The sequence below is a fragment of the Engystomops pustulosus genome, chromosome 2 (assembly GCF_040894005.1).
Source record: "Engystomops pustulosus chromosome 2, aEngPut4.maternal, whole genome shotgun sequence".
In the NCBI taxonomy this organism is placed as follows: Eukaryota; Metazoa; Chordata; class Amphibia; order Anura; family Leptodactylidae; genus Engystomops; species Engystomops pustulosus.
In genome coordinates, this window is record NC_092412.1 from 216,789,254 (window position 1) to 216,808,050 (window position 18,797).

General features: G+C 43.6%; 1 protein-coding gene across 2 annotated transcripts; it reads right to left on the reverse strand.

Annotated features, from left to right (window-relative positions):
- Positions 1 to 321: 321 nt before the first annotated feature.
- Positions 322 to 15,280, reverse strand: YWHAE (tyrosine 3-monooxygenase/tryptophan 5-monooxygenase activation protein epsilon). 2 transcript variants are annotated; one of them, XM_072138153.1, is made up of 7 exons: positions 14,996 to 15,280; positions 6,641 to 6,840; positions 5,496 to 5,602; positions 5,136 to 5,342; positions 4,368 to 4,504; positions 3,962 to 4,005; positions 322 to 1,317 (listed from the first exon to the last, which is right to left on the reverse strand). In XM_072138153.1, exons 1-6 carry the CDS (start codon positions 15,057 to 15,059, stop codon positions 3,998 to 4,000), a joined length of 723 nt encoding a protein of 240 aa, XP_071994254.1. In that variant the 5' UTR covers positions 15,060 to 15,280; the 3' UTR covers positions 322 to 1,317; positions 3,962 to 3,997. The 2 variants fall into 2 exon arrangements, with proteins under 2 accessions (XP_071994254.1, XP_071994253.1); XM_072138152.1 differs by lacking the exon at positions 3,962 to 4,005 and having other exon boundaries at positions 14,996 to 15,278.
- Between the last annotated feature and the right edge of the window lie 3,517 nt (positions 15,281 to 18,797).

Consider the following 18,797-nt stretch of genomic DNA (forward strand, 5'->3'; position numbering starts at 1 on the left):
ACACACACACACACAAGACTAGTTTTCTGAACAGTACTGGCAACATAGACCCAGGCTCCTCCTGCACACAGCGGAGGATGGACCATTATAACACTGCAATCCTGTGCAAAACTGCTAGTGACATCAAAGTCTCACTGAGGTCACCGTTAAATATGCGGAGCAATGGCTTTACCCACAAATTTGCTGCCTCCATCGTGTATGCAGGCGACCGGTCTAATTTAATAGCAGTTTGTGTATAATCATAGGAGGAGAGAAAGCGGGCCCTTAAAGGCTACTTTGACTACCAACAGAATATCCTTACACAGACAAGAAGAGGTCAAGTAACAGTAATATTTGGCATTTTTAATTTAGGTTTTGTTTATTTAAGTTTAATGTTAATTCCATGCTGTGTTTCAGTAAGAACAATGACAGATTCTGTATCTGTGGCTCCAGTCAGATATCCAGTAGTACAAATTAGCTTCAAGTTACACATACTGAACGAAAGATAGGTTGAGCAAGAGAAAGGGGGGAGGAGGAGGAGGGGAAAAGGGAGGGGAGAAGATAGAAAAACAAAAAAAAAAATTTAACACGCATGCAGGCTATTCAACACCAGCTCCAATGCTAACCTGCTCTGAGGAGAGGGGAGAAAAAAAAAAAGAAAAAGAAAAAAAAAAAAAGTAAAAAGGAGGCAAGAATGAATAAACACGGATTGTTGACGTGATACCAGCACCAGAGTTTTCAGCAACATGTTTGCACAGTTTGTAAAACACTTTTACAGCAAAACCACTACAAGGACATTCTGAAGCAATCTGCGACGTCAAGCTCTAACCACATTTTAAACAATAGAGTTAAATTCAGTTTCAAAACATTTATAAAATAAGGAGGGGGAGAAAAAAAAACTGAAAAGCCACCACACAAATTCTACAGTGCGATTGACTCTGGTCTGCCCTAAGGAGTAACGTCTTTTGCCTGTTCTATGTGTTTCTAAGAGGTTATAGTGCTGGATGGCACGGAGACAAATCTAATGCTGAAAAAAGCCTCTATGCAGTCCTGTTAGTGTCTTAAAGAACCTAGGATGGCTGGCAGCAGCAGCAAAATCCACAGTCATTCACTCTTGCCTTTAAGAATTCTTAAACTGTGTAAAAATGATACACCCAATTGGGCAGGAACCTAAATCCTGAGAACCAGTGTAAAAGTCAAATTTTGATGGTCCTCAGAGTGAGACGGGATATTTGGAGGGAAGGGGCAGTTGGTTAGAGAGGGTCTCTTCTTGGCTTTTAAGGTCTCACTGAGCTTCATCTTCCACATCCTGCAGTGCTTCTTTATTCTGTTCTTCACCTGAAAGAACAAAAATTGAAAAGTTGCTCATCAATGCTGGGCATTTCTGAAAGCTTTATTCTGACCGCCAGAACCTCCCTAGCAGAGAGTGGTAACACCGGTAGTAACAGCAATAAACTGCAGCAAGAGACATTCCAGATCATCACGCCACCTGCGTTACCTTTCTCCCAGTACTTATGACATCTATGCATAAGAAGGAGCTGAAGATAACAGGTGGACAGATCAGAAAGCGGTCGTCTTCACTGAAACATTCAATCACTAGGCAGCAGAGAGTCTTATAGCAGTAGGATTGGATTACCAGGACATAGACAATAGAAGTGAGTGGAAACTCCTGCTGTAAGAGACAAAGGACTGTAGCCACCGCATCAACACCGGCCCCTGTATACAGAACGAAAGCCCCGGAGGAGCAAAGTATAAGGGGGCACAAGGCATATAACAATTAGTATTCCCAGACAACCCCCTTAATGCCCATCTGCCTCATGCCACCATTTATTCTACACTTGCCGTATATACTCTAGTATAAGCCAACCCGAACCTAATACAAGCAGAGGCCCCTAATTTGCCAAAGAAACTAGTAAAACCTACTGACTCAAGTATAAGCAGAGGGTGGTAAATGCATTGGTCACAGCCAATATATAGACAGCCTGTCCCAGCCCCCCCCTGTACATAGGGGGGGGGGGGGGGGGGGGTCGGAAAGGCAAGTTTTGACTATTTTTTTTTCATCAAATGAGCCCTAAGTGTTGGATCTTGAATGGAGTGGGGATAGATTGGGAATAACCCTCAATGATGTGAGGGGACATGCTAGGTACACCATAAACAGCCTTTTGCATCTGCTCACACCATGCCCATGTGTTGCACACTACACAATAGATCTTGATATATTCAGCATGGTCAAGACGACTTTCAGATAAAACTTTATATGCAAGTTAACGCCACCGCATTGGGATTCTACGTGCAGCTATTTACCACTGCTTTAGTTTGCAAATTCCAAGATGAAGGTCAGAAAATGGAAGTAAAATGGGTAAAGTTAAATGAAAAAAGGATTAGATAAAAATGTATAACTCCACAATAACATTAGTAAAATTAAGTAAGTGCACACAAGCCAAATCACAGTACAGATACACAAAGGACTGACATTTCACAAGCTATGAATACACAGCCTTGGTTTGCAGCTCAGCTGCAAAAACTGTGCTCCCAACAGAGCCCTTACTAGAATTTAAAGGGAATCTACCAGCTCCCATTTATCTCCACAATTAACGGGCAGCATAATGTAGGACACTAAGATTTCCAAATATATATTTCCTGTTTTCCAGCCATCTGTCACTTTTCAGCTTGGTGAACAAGTTTTAATTTACTTTTTAAAAGGCTGTCAACCACTGGGTGAATGGGTGGTACTGGAGATCATAGAAGAAAACAGTTTCATTTGCAGAAAAAAAAATGGATGACAGATTGTTCCGAAGAATATTTCAGCATATTCTTATTTCCCAGCAAAGACCACTGCTGCATTACCAACCAGCGGTATGCCTGGGTCATATTCATACTATGCTGTATCATACACATGATGTAATCATGCAGCCACTGTATTGCCCTTGTTTAGCATTGCAAATGTTGTGCTGCTAAATCTCAACCAATAGAGAAAACTGTTGAAATGGAAGAACATGGTTTTGACTTCTAACGGGTATTGGTTCGCTGCTGAGTATTCGGAGGGAAGGTCCTAGAGAACCTGTGACCACGGTTTATCCCACTTAACTACCGGTCTAATCATGCAGGGCATGAAATGTCCTTTCTAGAAATTTCACTTGTTTACCTATTAAAAAGAATCTCCCTTAAAGTCATTGAAATGACTCTTTGTATCCTATTTTTACATGTGATAAGTCAGTTTTAGTGGTTGCAGGGTTAGTGTCACTTTAGAGCCCCATCTTCTTGTTCTATAGGACCTAGAAACAAATTTGTGTGTCATTAAAAAGAAATATCTCATCTTTCAGATCACATCGGGCTTCTGTCTGTGTGCTACCGAACCAGAGATACAAACAGCTGCAGATAAAGATGCAGTTCTCACCCATCCCTTGAATGTATGTTCTGCTCTGTAGCTCACAGAGCCACAAGCCTGATTGGATATGAAAGATAAGAATGTCATCTTTAATATGAAGCTTGTTTCTAGATACTACATAACAGAAGATAAGGGACTTAAGTGATACTACACTTGCAACCACTAAACTGGCGTCATCTTAAGACTCTTCTCATTCCATTTTCATTAATTACCCAATATTGGAGGAGATTTTATAAAAGTAAATGGGTACAAGTAATTTAGTGGGGTAAAACCTGGTGAAAGGTTCCCTTCAAAATCTTCATATGTCAACTCACCAACGATATACTGTAATGTCCCCCACAAGTCTACTCATCTGATATCCAAATAATATTAACTAGGAGTGAGTCACTTTCACAATATTTTCTTAAGCTTTTACAAAAAGCATCAACATTAATGTGACAGTCGGAAGTTAGACCATGCACTCAGTAATATCCAGATCGGCCAATATGTGCTCCACACAGTGTAAAACTAGTAAATGCACCACAAAGAACAAACGGATGCAGAGGTTATGATGAAACAAACAAGCCTCATCAGGCAACCCTGACCACAACTTACAAAGAATATTTAGGAAAGGGACACGCAGGTTTTCCTTTAGGAATCTACATAAGAAAGGGAAGAACAGGATCATGAAGTGAAGGTGATGTTAAAAAGCATAAGTGGGAGGACACAGCCAAGTGATGGAGTGAAAAGACTACACTTGGGGTGGAAATCAGCTCATAGCACTAGTACAGAATCGTAACCCTACGAAATGAAACAAACTGTACAGTGCATTTGCATATGGGAGAGATGGGCGGCCATAGTATCAGTAACACCATGGTACGGACTAAGCCTGTGCTGGGAGGCAGAAGAGTACAGCCTACAACTAATGGGGACTTGTGGTCAACAAATTACACTTGTGTGGGGGGCTATAAAACAAACTGACAACAGGGCATTACCACTGTTAAGAGAAGGGCCTACTTACCATCACCTTGCATATCCGAAGTCCATAGTGTCAGATTATCACGTAACAATTGCATGATAAGCGTGGAGTCCTTGTAACTTTCTTCACTCAGTGTATCCAGTTCTGCAATAGCATCATCGAATGCTGCTTTTGCCAACCTTAAAGAAGCAGACCACGGTTAGTCTGGAAGTTTCTATTGGGTCTGCATCAGAGCAGCCATCTCTTTATACTAAATATGGTATTGCCTCAAACCAAACCACATCTTTAGTAACCTGACATGTGGAGGGACAATCTAAATAGAAGGCAGCCATTAGTGATGGCACCCATTGGTTGCTTTCTACTGGGAGCGTAGAAGAGTTCTTAGACATTTGTCTAGTCATATTCTCCAACCAGAGCAGGCATTTGGCACAGAGAAAAACAAAATAGTAATTAGTGGAACCAAATGCATGGTATTTACTACTTGTAAAAAGGAGCATCAAGTCAACAGTCCAAAATGTATTTGCATTTCAAGATCAGGTTGGAGATTATGCCTAGGAAATCTCTAAACAGGAGGCTTTAATTTGTATATGCCAACTTTTCTATTTTTACTGTTGAAAAACATCAGTTGAAAAAGCCAAGGATGGCATTCAATAAGCAATAACCAAAGCACTGGTGTTTTAGCTCAGTAATTGACTACTGTAGCCAATGTGTGTAAATATAGAATTCTGTAGTAAACATCTGAAAAGCCATGTATAATATGTATAACTACTGAAGTGTAAAATATAGCATTTGTAAAAAAGAGCCACATACCTGCATGCACGGTCAGGGGAATTAAGAATTTCATAATAGAACACAGAGAAATTGAGAGCAAGACCTAAACGAATGGGATGTGTTGGAGGAAGTTCTGTCATTGCAATATCACTTGCAGCTTTATAGGCTACCAAGCTGTTCTCTGCAGCCTCTTTTCGGTCATTGCCTATGGCAAACTCTGCCAGGTATCGGTGGTAGTCTCCTTTCCTACACAACAAAAGATAAGTACACATAAAAGTTACATTGTGTCTTTGTATGGAACAAGATTATTACACCAATACACAACTTGCATATCCCTTATGGCACAAGGTATCAAAAAAAGCTTGGTGCCCCTATACTCGCAGTCATTGTGATACTCACATTTTATAGTAAAAAACCTTAGACTCTCCACTGCTTGCAGCTGGAATGAGGTGCTTGTCCAGTACATCCAGAATGTCATTACAGATACATTGCAGTTCAGTCTCAACCTACAAGACAAAGTCATCACATAAGTCACTTGCTATATTACGCAGTCTTTGCAGTCTACATTTACATAACATATTACTGAAGCTCTATTAAAACTCCTGGCGGGTTACTGCTGAATGCTGGATGTGTGTGCATGAGTTAAGACACATCTGTCGTTCATTTCCTGCAAGACTGTTCCCTTTTCGGTACCCCATTCCTTCCGTGCTTAGTCATTCATTAAATGGCACCCCCCTTCCTAGGAACGGTAGCATACACCAGAACCTAGAGCACAAAATGCAGCCAAATGTGTAAATCCACAAGCAGGTAGTTTCACATGGTCTAGTTGTGCAATAGGACCCTGGAAAAGCATAGATGCACATTTTCTAAAAATAAATTATCTAGGGAAATGTTAGCAAGTAATGAGTGCCGAACAAAGTCAAGTTTTAATTGCCCTCCCAGAAAGTGTGTAATGTGTCTCATGAAAGATCCTGTCAATGAAAAGATAATACCTGGGGCAGGTAGGAAAGTTAATACATACAATACATATTAAAAGCAAACTACTATTCACATAAAAAACAAAACTTTACTGGCAAGCAGGTCCCTCATTCCTATTATTTCTTATGAACAAGTTACTAATACTACATTGTCTTTGTTAGTGTATGTCCACTCATGATTTGTGAAGCGCTGTTGAATATAACGGCTCTATAGAAAGATTAGAATTAAACTTCACCAGTTATTGACTAATGGTGACTATGGCACTTGACCATCACAGTCCTCAGCATTAGAACAATAAGAAAAGCCGTTCAGTGCTGTAGAGGATATGAACCCAGCAGAGGAAGGAAATTAGATTGGTAGGTAATGCTACCTGCAAAATACATTTACTCTACTCTAAATTTGGTCCAATCTCTGTACTAAAGTTGAAAAATTCTGCTTTCAGAGATGTGGAATAGTTTGTGGCACCTGGGTTTCTCCCATACAGACAGCAAGAAACATTTCTGTAACTAATTTACAACAATGTCCGAAACAATGAGCTTTAAAACAAAATGAGGAAGAGTTCTCACCGTTGTCCGATAATCCTTGATCATTTTAAGTTTCTCTTCTGAGCCTTTGCTCTCCTCTTTCTGTTCAATGCTGCTGATTATCCTCCAGGACGCTCTTCTAGCTCCGATCACATTCTTATATGCGACGGACAGCAAGTTTCTTTCTTCTACTGTCAATTCCACATCCATCCCGGCCACTTTCTTCATTGATTCAACCATTTCTAGGAGGCCATGAAAAAGAAAAAAAACCATTAGACATACACATTCAGAGGGCTCGATATAACCAAATTAGGACTTTGGGGAGTAGACAGTCTCATGCTTTTACAGTGGATGGTAAATATGGTGTTAGTTTAAGACTACTATTAGTGGTAATTGGCTTAGTCCACCCCCAAACCTTTGCAAAAAATTATATTAATGCACATTTTGCCTCACAAAACAACTTTGTTGTACAAGTCATAAAAGCAACTGAAAAATCTGTCTAAAGCCTTTGTCTGCACCACATTGATCAGTTTTCTTTATGCAAAAATCACAACGTATTCAGTCTGATACTAGTAGTACTGTACTGAATAGACATTATCAGTCTGTGGAGCCAGAAAGCACACAAAATATAAGAAAAGAATATCCAGAATTGTTATTTCTTGAGGGTATTACAATTATCTACAATAGCAGACATGTCAGGAGAGGCAACATGTCCACTTGAAAATTGACTTTATACCATTCAGGAACAGTTTATGAGCAAATTAAGCAAATAAGTATGTAGTACAGATGCTGAATAGCGTCTATACAGATGGCAATAGAAATTGTGGCAGAGTAGACATTGCTTACAGCTTGCTTGTTCTACATGTGAAAGATTCAATAAGCAGCATGATACAGCGCTAAAACCAATCTAATAAAGGTAATAAGTACTACACAGGTAGGAAGGGGGGAGAAGTCAAATAAACAACACACAAAATGAACTTTTCACATTATGAGGTTTTTGTTAAACATTTTACTAAGAATTACCAGTTCCATATCATTGTCGATATACTTTTACTTCTCAGCAGTCTTCTCGATATGAGCACAGGATTATAATTAAGCACCCATTCAGAGGTTGCAATAACGGCTCACCATGCGTCATAGACACATGATGAGGCGCCATTTCCCCCCCCAAAATAATTGCCATGCGCAAAAGTACGCTTGGCAATTATTCTCTGCAGCGTGCAGGCTAAGCGGTTTGGTGCGCGCTGCAAAGAAGGGAAATATCAATAGCGCGATCGCAGCGTGCACTGGACTGCTCAGCAGGACATGTGACGCCGTGATCCGTGTCAGCGCTGTAGAGACCCGGTGCGAGTACGCCGGCCCCGGGGAAAACATGCGGGTTGCTGCCCCTTTTCATGCTCCAGTTGTCCCTGCCGTTCTTCCCATCTTCAGCATGAAACATAAGAAAGTCGGCATGTGCAGGTGCCGAGCAGGGATCAGTATGTAGAAGAAATGTCCCTTCTATTCTACTGAATTGCATAGGTGGTGGATAGGAATCAGCTTTTCTGGCGCTGGCAGCTGTGAAAGGAATGGTAAGTGATGACACCGGCCATAAACTGCACTATTGCAATTGGAATGAAGAAACTCCCTTCATGTTGTGAATGTTTTACAGGGGACTCTACATAATATGGGTGGTGGACAGTATTTAGGCAGCATGTTATAGAGCAGGAGAAGCTGAGCAGATTATACATTGTGTCCTATCTGCAAGCACCATGTTATAGAGTAGGAGGTGGTGAGCAGGTTGTACATAGTGTCCTATCTGCAAGCAGCATGTTAGCAGCATCTGCAGGAGGATATGGAGCTGAGTGTGTGTGTCGAGTGAGTAAGTGTGTGCGGTGAGTGAGTAAGTGTGCAAGCACTGTGCGGTGAGCAGACCAAATGAATTTTTTGTATAGATAGCGTCTATTAACATATACGGATATGAGTTATGTAGACGCATTACTGAAATTTTCATACTCCTCCTCGGCTAAAAATACTCAAAAATAGTAAAGAGGAGTATTATTACCCTTCGGGAAAAATGTTAGTGCCTGTTGTAAAGCATCACTAAATGCGGTTAACAAGAGCCTTTGCCCCAAGTTTAGAAGTTATATAATCCCTTTAATGTGAGGAAGCTCTTTGTATGTACATTAGATGCCACATTATCCTATATATCAGACAGCAGCATCTACACAAATCCTTGTTATGATCAAACATCACACTTCCCAAGTTTCCAATGTCATGAGCTTTCATGGAAAATGACAACCAGCTTGGATGCAATAAATTCTGTATACTACATCTCAATCTCCCTGGTTACAAGACGGAGTTATGCAAATCAGCGCTCTCTAAAATTCCATTAGTGTAGGCATCGGTGACATCCTGCGACAATCTGAATAGATGCCAAGCACACAGAGTACACATTGTTATTCCTGCCTGCCGATGGCATTAGTTATTTGCCGTACATTCAGGGTTTGGAAAGAAAAAAAAAAAAAACCCAACACTTCTCCACAAGGTGCCATAACTGAGTACAGGTCAGACAGACAAGGCGATGACCCCTCACTAAATCATGCAATGCCCTCTGCTTAGGAGCTATTCTAGGACCTGCCATCTGATAAACTGGCAGTACTCTAGAAGAGGTAGGAATGTGCCAAGCATCAGCCTTAAGCTACCAAGCACAACCCATACACAGTTCTTGCTTAGATTACATCTATCAGCATTGCTTGTAACTGCAGGATAAACACAAACTTGAACGCAAGACTTTCCAGACCCAAAAAAAACCCTTTCACAACCTGTTAAAGGGAACCCGTCAGTAGAAACTGACCTAATAAACCACTAGCAGTCTGTTGTCAAGCAGCCGAATACCTTCTAGATCAGGTTTCTTTCATGGTCCAGTGTGGTGGTATCATCCAGAAAATCAAGCTTGAAATGAGATGTAAATGAGTTGTATAAAGTCAAGGAGGCGGAGAGTTTATTGTGAAATCAAGCTCTCCCTGCCTCAGAGCTCCTCCGTGTAATAACTGGGTTTTTTTTTACCAATTTCTGGTGACAGGTTCACTTTAATAGGTGCTGCTCCAGATTCCAGAATATTTAGAATTTTTTTGTATAGCAGTAACATAGAAGTCAATTGAGCACAAGGCAAGTTTTCTAGATTGCTATAGGACAGATTGTTAAATCCAGCCCATTGCACCTGAGAACTTTAACTCTATACCAGCAAGAATTGTTGGTTTGGGGGGGGGGGGGGTGTCAAAAACTGGTGACAGGTCCTCTAAAGGAGGGTTCCCAATAAAAGGTGATCATTATATGCCTAGGAAATAGAAAAGCAAGAGTGGAGGGTATATTCAGGGATATTTTTTTTTAATGAAAACTAAAGCAAGTCGTTTGGATCAGTTTAATACTCAGTATAAAAGAGGCTTCTTTAAAATTACCAGTCACCCCCAAAATAAATAAAAATTTCCAGCTAATGTTGGGATGTCAAAATTTGACAAAACAAACTAAGACAATGGACCTTTTGCTCTTGGGGTCCCACCAATTACTGCGCTCCACAATGCCTGGTGATAACTCCAACCAAATGAATATGATAACTTAGTAGCTCTAAGAAATTCCCACAAAACTGCTTTTAAGGAAATCCACGATAGCATTTTACAGGCCAAAGTTTACACAGAAGTCCACAGCTGAAAGCTGCAAGATATGGAACAAAAGAGCCCATCCAAACAAGCATGTGCTTTCTGACAACATTATGTGACTGATCTTTTATTGTCATTCACCGAATGGTCCAATAACGTACAGCAAGAGAGAAATGTCCTTTGATACATCTGCTCAATTCCAGCAGCTCATCTCACAGGCCAAGAGAAAAGCAAACAAAAATAGCCACATATTTAACTAAAGCTTTATTTAGAAATTCCCAGCCAAAGTAAGGAAACCCCACCTAGGCTTCCTGGAAGGTGCCAGGTCCATGTTCAATAAGTCAATAAAAGGGAAAAGAAACCTGTGCATTTACATAGAGAAAAACTAGTGATTTCCTAAACAGAGAGATGCAGCAAAAGAAATGTGATAGGAACAGGAAGCCATTAAAGAGGACATGTCACCCTTAAAAATGGCACTAAAGTAAGCAGCTACAACAGTCCCAGCAGTGTTACACTGCTAGTATTATTGGAGACCTCCTAGAACGCTAACACACACTGCTGCGCTGTACACTAGAAACGCGTATTCATGAGGGGAAGAGGCAGCACCTCGGACCGCCCCGCCTACTCCATAGGCCAGTGGTCACTGCCGCGCGTCATGCGGCAGTCACCGACCCTAAACCCGTCCCCTCATGAGAGCGGCCCGGCATTTCTAGTGTACAGCGCGGCAGTGTCTGCTAGCATTATCGGAGGGTGGGAGACCCTTCAAGCGCACAAAATATAGCAAGATGGCGTCAATCCTATGACATACATTGCATATTAAATTATCAAGACAGGTTCATAATCACATAATCAAAAATATGGAGATCACAGCTTAACCTCCCTGGTTAAGGAAGTCAAAGGAGAAGGTGCAGTGCAAAAAGCAGTTGCCGAATGTCTAGAAAGAAAGAGATGGGGTGTAGAAATGGAAAGTCATAGCTGCGTCAGCTCATGTTTAGTTGGCTGGAGTTCCCATTACAGACTCGGTGTAAGGCAACAAGGCAGTTTTATCAAATGGTTTTGGTTGCAATTTGGTTTTAAATGCCTTGCGACATATGTTTCAAGGGGTTAAGACAATTTTAGAACAAGTGGGGTGCGTCTTTGCAAGCAAAACAGATTGAACACCAAAAGTTTTCTGATAAGAACAACGACAAATAGGAGGTGCCAAGTATAACTAGACAACCTTATACCATCAGACATGGTGAAAAATCTGGTGTGCAGGATCTTATGATAAATCTGGACCAATGAATTCCAATGAATTGACCCCTCCTGGCTATGTATGGTCTACATAGTCGCTGTAATAAACAGAAATAGATCCCATCAGAGGAAAAACCTTTCCACAGATGAAATTAGCTAGAAATTGTGCTGCAAACCAAGTCAATAAAATTGGTATAATATATATATATCCCTGATCCTCTGTGTAACACTAATGTGATTCTTGTTGTATAAATATTGGCAGGACCGGAAAGCCTTTAAAGAGAACCCGTCATGCAAAATAACCCCCCTAAACTAAATATATTTTCATAAACTGCCATTAGAGAGCATTGCCTCTATCCCTTCATTGTCCCTCTACATGCCTGTAAACCTAAGCAATGACGTCCTAAAGCTGTATGCAAATGACCTGTGAAATGTCCGATGAGTCATTATCATATTCAAGCTGTCCACTCTATTCATGAGTGGGAGGCACAGCCACACCCCCAGTGCTTGACTGACAGCCTGTATAATGGAGTGAGGCTGTATAATGATGTGCTTCCTGGTGCTGGTGGCCACGCCCCCTGCAGCCTGTGTGTGCATGTGTGTGTATATAGGAGAGATACAGCAGCTCCAGGCTGCAGCCATGTTACAGCAGAACATGTCAGATTCATGTGTAGCTGATGTCTGTGTCTCTCACCTGTATATTAGGAGGATGCAGCATGTCAGCAGATGCAGCACACACACTAGCCATGCTTTACTATACATTACACACAGACATGAGCAGGGGGAGGAGAGGGGAGGGGGAACAGGGGTGACATCACTGCCTCTGACCATGTGACCAGCCTCATTTACATGATAAAAAATAGATGATTTTACAATGAATAATGTATGAAATAACTAGATAAAGGCTGGGATGGGATCCTTGTGAGCTGCTCCAACAGGTAGTAGTGACAGGACTAGTGACACAGACCTGATGACAGGTGTCCTTTAAGGACTAAATATGTTGTAGTAACTTAGGACCGGCCCAAGCTGTGACCACATGATTATGTAGTGCAAGACAGAAAAATAGCAAGTCATTCTATCATTTTTGATACCCATGAACTGTAAGCAACCTGAGCAAATAAGAAGAGCCATGTGAAATTGCACAATGGCTCATCTACACTGTGGAGACCAGGTATTTTCCCAAGGGAAAGGTTTTCATCTTACCTCAGGTATATGCATGGACATGGTCCAAAACCCATGACAGCGTATAAGGACCCTTCCATCTTTCTCTATACTGTAGTATGGCACACTAGGGTATACACTCAGGAGGTTCCCTACAATGCACCAATAAGATCCAAGCCATGAATGTATCCTGTTAACGATAGCTGCAGGATCTCCCTATTCTCCACACATGGAGGACTGCGGATTCAGAGGCAAGCCTTCTTATAACCCCAACTTCCATTCTCATTTCTGAGAAATGGTCAGATATTATACTGTGTATTTAAACTCAGTTTTTTATTCTACAGATTTTACAAAAAAAAAAAAAAAAAAAGATTTTAAAATGATGCTTAATGGACCTCTACCACCAGGATGAAGGACTGTAAACTAGGTACACTGACATACCAGTCTGTGCCCCTCAGATCTGCTCTTTTAACTACTTAGGACCTTGCTTTTACAAAAACAGTTTTAAAACTTATCCAAATGAACCATAGATGTCAATGTAGCCCCTTGGGCTCATTTGCATAATTGTTCTTAAAAATAAGGGCATCAGGAGAGTAAGAGAAGATCCAGCCAGAGGGGGCACACACCAGTATGTCAGTGTGCTTGGTTTACAATATTTCATCCTGGTGGTAGACATCCTTTAAAGGGTGAGAATAAACTTCTTACCATTGTACATCCATCAAAGTAGTTGGCTATGTATATAAAATGTAAGTAAAGTCTGGTCTATGAGGGAGGAAGAGGCCATCATATCATATTAAAGGTATAATGTCCAGAGTATAAGAGTTAGTAGGCTGATTATGCAGATTCCACCCCCCCATTATGTACGGACAGGGCTTGGCCAAGCAGATTGGGAGGAAAGGAAGACGCTGGTGATGGGTTGTTTGCGCTGAACCAATGCCAACTCTTCAGTGTACGAGGGTGGCTCCACGCCCTAAATCAGAATACACGCCTCTTATGGTAGAAAGTGGCGTGGATAGGTTTTGGCAACTAAACGGAGGCTCCCTATAAAATATTTAATAGGGAGCCGAGCCAAATAATCCAGGTCACCAAGAAGAGCCGGCCTGCCCACTAGAAGATGTTGAGGTCAACAGGGCTTTCCCCCAATGGGGAGACCTCCATAGATCAGAGACCATGAAAAGCTGCTGCATTCACAATATATCGGACTGATTTATGACAATCCCAACAGGTGAGCCACCAGCAAGCCACGTGTGACCACTAGTACTGCCGCTGTGACACGTCCATGGCTCGCCCTCTTACACTGCATGCGGATCAGAAAATGAATGAGACAGCATCACTTAGATTAGTGGGGATCCACCATAATTTTATTTTTGCCCTTTAGATAATGGGAATAGCCCTTTAAGGCTCCCAAGTGCCACTTCTGAATACTAGTAAAGCCTGAGTCAGCGTTGCCATACACCCGGCTCCTCTATGGATGCTTGTTACAGCCTGCTCTCCGATGCTGCGGTAGATCTAAGCCAGGTCAGTGCCGGCTCCATACCCAGCTTTCCTGGGCACACACCTTTATAATGCTAGAGGTGGGGGCACACGACTGGTGGTTCTATGTATGAGCACAGCTGGGATGTGTGTGCTGCTCCTTAGGACTGGGGAGAACATGGAGGAGGAAGGAATTCCTCTATATTTCCTGTCACTCCCCACCCTAAAATGGCTGATAACAGTGAACAATAGATAGCTGCCCCTTTAAGGGCGCCATGTTCCCTCTGCCGGGGTCCCGGGCTATGGCGGCTGCAGGGGCTCAGGTGTAGGGAGCAGCTCTCGGCGTCTCCACCCAACAATAGGAGGACGCGCCCTGAGCCCGGGACCGGTCTGACCAGAATGAATGAGCCGGGGCATGGGCGGAGGCTGCGGCACCGGGTGATGTCCGGGGGCTGGTGACCCCGCAGTAGGACGTGTGCCCCGGCAATGAATAAGGCGGATGCCCCTGTGGTGCCGGTCGGGGACGGCTGGTGACTGTTCACACTAGTGGGATCCGCCCTGTAGCCGCGGTACCGCACAAGAATAAGCGCAGAGCCGCGAGCCTTCCCCGCAATCACACCTCCGCCTCCCCGGGGTCTCGCCCTGCTCGGCGGTCGCCATTTTGCAGCCGTCTCTCTCCCTGCCCGCCCTCCTCTCCGCCGCAGAGCTCTGCCCTCCGCCGGGGCCGCCGCTACCCCCGGGCCCGGACCCCGCCGCCAGGAGAGCGCCGCTCCCCCCGCACTGCGCGGCCTCCGGGCTGCGCCTCTCCTTTGTCCTGTCCTCCCTTCTCCAGCCCCGCCGCCATTTTGTCTCGCCTCCATTCTCCCCGCCCGCCGCCGCGCATTCCTCTTACCGTCATATCTCTCGGCCTGCTCGGCCAGCTTAGCCTGGTACACCAGATCCTCTCGCTCTTCCATGGCTGTCGCTAGAGGGGATTAGAGGTGATCTACTGGGCGGATGGCAGCCGATTGTATCTCTCTCCGTCTCCCAGCGCTTCTGTCTCTCTCTGATGCTGAGCCCGGGAAAGATGGCGGCTCCTCGATCCGGGAACTTCCGCCTGCGCACGCGGACAGTCGCGCAGCACTATAGCAACGGCTCCCTGGCAACAGCAGCAGGCGCGGCAGGAGAGGGCGTGGCTACACAGCTTCCTGCGTCAGCAAGAGCCGGGCGTGGCCGCAATGGGGGAGCCCTTATAAGGGAGCGGAGGGGGCGCCGCCTGCAGGGGCTCTGTGTGTGCGGGTGTTATAGTTGAAGTGGCCGCAGCACACACGGGTCATTATTACAGTCCAGTGAGAGTTGGAAGCACGAGTCACCACCCTGTAGTCCAATATCTCATGTTATATAGTGCATTGTCCATAGTATGAGGTCATAGTGACGTCATCACATGGAAGATGCTTGAGCTTTGATGCCAGACTATGCAGCTGTGGTTCTCTACACAGTCTCTACCCAAACTGATGCCCGGGGTATTGCCCATGATGCATCAAAATGTCCATTTGCATGTGAAAGGGAGTAATGCCAAGCTAAAGTGACATTGAGGGCCCCCACCGATCCAGAGAAGGAGGGTCCCATTCTCCAGTTGTCTAGAGGTTTAAAAACATGGTGTCTTCCAAAAACAGCAGCACACCTGACCATGGCTCGTACTAATATTGTACCGAAATGAATGGAACGTAGATGCAATATCAAACACCACCCATGGCAAAGAGAACTGTCTGTTTTTAGAAGAAAGCAGCCACATTTTTTCAGTCCGTGGACAACCCTGTAATGAATGAACCAACAGGCATGCATCACGCTTCTCAAAAAAAACCCACAGGCCTATTGATGGGCTCCACAGCATAATAACGCACTCACCAACATCGTCCTCTACATGAAACAACCTCAGCGACCTTAAAAAGAAGAGTCTACCAGATACTTTCTTATATACTTTTTCCGTTATTATGGGCGGCCGTATATAATTATAATAGGGGGCTGCTTATATTTATTTATATTTGCTGCTTCATATTTATTGTAGGGGGCTGTATATATTGTTGGGGGCTATATATAATATAGGTGGCCAGTATATATTTATTATGGGGGGCTGTTTATATTTATTGAAGGGGCTGTTTATATTTATGGTAGATGGGATGCATATATTATAGGTGGGGCAGGTTATATTTCTTGTAGGGGGCTGTTTATATTTATTACAGTATCTAGTTATTATAGGGGGGCTGCATATATTTATCATTTATTACGGGGGCGCTGTATATATATATATATATATATATATATATATACGAAAAAGAAAACGGCAGCACTCCAAACTTCGTGAAAAAAACTAGGTGTTTATTCCACCTCCCGCAACGTTTCGGCTATGTCTAGCCTTTGTCAAGCTTGACAAAGGCTAGACATAGCCGAAACGTTGCGGGAGGTGGAATAAACACCTAGTTTTTTTCACGAAGTTTGGAGTGCTGCCGTTTTCTTTTTCGTATATTTGCTGGACTCTGACTGGTGAGAGTCAAGGATAGCACCCATTCCTTACATTACTCACGTGGACTGTGCTGCTTATTTTTTCTAATTTTGTATATATATATATATATATATATATATATATATATATATACACTCACCGGCCACTTTATTAGGTACACCTGTCCAACTGCTCGTTAACACTTAATTTCTAATGAGCCAATCATATGGCGGCATGTAGACATGGTCAAGACAATCTCCTGCAGTTCAAACCGAGCATCAGTATGGGGAAGAAAGGTGATTTGAGTGCCTTTGAACGTGGCATGGTTGTTGGTGCCAGAAGGGCTGGTCTGAGTATTTCAGAAACTGCTGATCTACTGGGATTTTCATGCACAACCATCTCTAGGGTTTACAGAGAATGGTCCGAAAAAGAAAAAACATCCACTGAGCGGCAGTTCTGTGGGCGGAAATGCCTTGTTGATGCCAGAGGTCAGAGGAGAATGGGCAGACTGGTTTGAGCTGATAGAAAGGCGACAGTGACTCAAATCGCCACCCGTTACAACCAAGGTAGGCAGAAGAGCATCTCTGAACGCACAGTACGTCGAACTTTGAGGCAGATGGGCTACAGCAGCAGAAGACCACACCGGGTGCCACTCCTTTCAGCTAAGAACAGGAAACTGACGCTACAATTTGCACAAGCTCATTGAAATTGGACACTAGAAGATTGGAAAAACGTTGCCTGGTCTGATGAGTCTCGATTTCTGCTGCGACATTCGGATGGTAGGGTCAGAATTTGGCGTCAACAACATGAAAGCATGGATCCATCCTGCCTTGTATCAACGGTTCAGGCTGGTGGTGGTGGTGTGGGGAATATTTTCTTGGCACTCTTTGGGCCCCTTGGTGCCAATTGAGCATCGTTGCAACGCCACAGCCTACCTGAGTATTGTTGCTGACCATGTCCATCCCTTTATGACCACAATGTACCCAACATCTGATGGCTACTTTCAGCAGGATAATCCGCCATGTCATAAAGCTGGAATCATCTCAGACTGGTTTCTTGAACATGACAATGAGTTCACTATACTCAAATGGCCTCCACAGTCACCAGATCTCAATCCAATAGAGCATCTTTGGGATGTGATGGAACGGGAGATTTGCATCATGGATGTGCAGCCGACAAATCTGCGGCAACTGTGTGATGCCATCATGTCAATATGGACCAAAATCTCTGAGGAATGCTTCCAGAACCTTGTTGAATCTATGCCACGAAGAATTGAGGCAGTTCTGAAGGCAAAAGGGGGTCCAACCCGTTACTAGCATGGCGTACCTAATAAAGTGGCCGGTGAGTGTATGTATATATATATAATATATATATACACTCACCGTATATATATATTACTGAGGGAGAAAATTGTGGGGAGGGCCTCCACCACCGGTTCCAGTCTGCTAGGGCACACGCGCGGGGCGGCTCTGTAAGATTTAAAGGGCCAGTGGGCCGATAATTGCTGCTGGCTGGCCGCCTGCTAAGATAAATTCCTGCCCCTTTGAGCCTCATAGCCTTAGAGAAAGTTTTCCTGATGACATGTGTGATTATCCTGATTTCCCGTTGTGACCTTGATTCAGTTCCTGACCTTGCTCCTGTGCTGCCCCTCCTGAGCTTCTGCTACGTCCCTGACTCCAATTCCATGCTGCCTGTGCTCACCTACCATTATGTCCCCGATTCCAATACAGTGCTGCCTGTCTTGACCTACTGCCTGTTCCCGACCAAGAGTTTGCCTAGCGATTCTGTACTACGCCTTGGCTGCCACCGCAAACAAAGTCGCGCCTGTGGAACGACCTTGTGGTACCATGCTGCAGAAAGTCCAACCTGCTTTGCGACGGGCTTTGGTGAAAACCGGGTAACACTTAGACTCCGGTCCCAGGTGTCGGGTTACGTCATCGTCCGCAGTGGTCCAGAGAATCCACTACCTTCGATCTTGACAAAAAGATCCCAGTCCTGGTGGTCATATCTATATATGACATTGCCCAGGGGGTCATACTGTGTACTGAAGTCATATTCATGCCATTTTTATTTTTGGGGCTAGCAAAGTCATATTGTGTCCTTTTTAATCCCCACGGTAAGTGTTTGCATATTGCAGCAAACACTTACAGGTAACATCCGCAACCGTTGCTAGCACTGATCGCAGGTGATAACTCATTGATAGCCCCCCGTA

Bases quoted from the DNA above. Each gene is read 5' to 3' on its own strand.
- YWHAE (XM_072138152.1), bottom strand. From the start codon at position 15,059: ATGGAAGAGCGAGAGGATCTGGTGTACCAGGCTAAGCTGGCCGAGCAG. The intron at 6,841-14,995 runs GTAAGAGGAATG...ATGGCCTCCTAG, and splicing joins GCAGGCCGAGAGATATGACG to AAATGGTTGAATCAATGAAG. The intron at 4,505-5,135 runs GTATGTGGCTCT...TGCTTCTTTAAG, and splicing joins TCCCCTGACCGTGCATGCAG to GTTGGCAAAAGCAGCATTCG.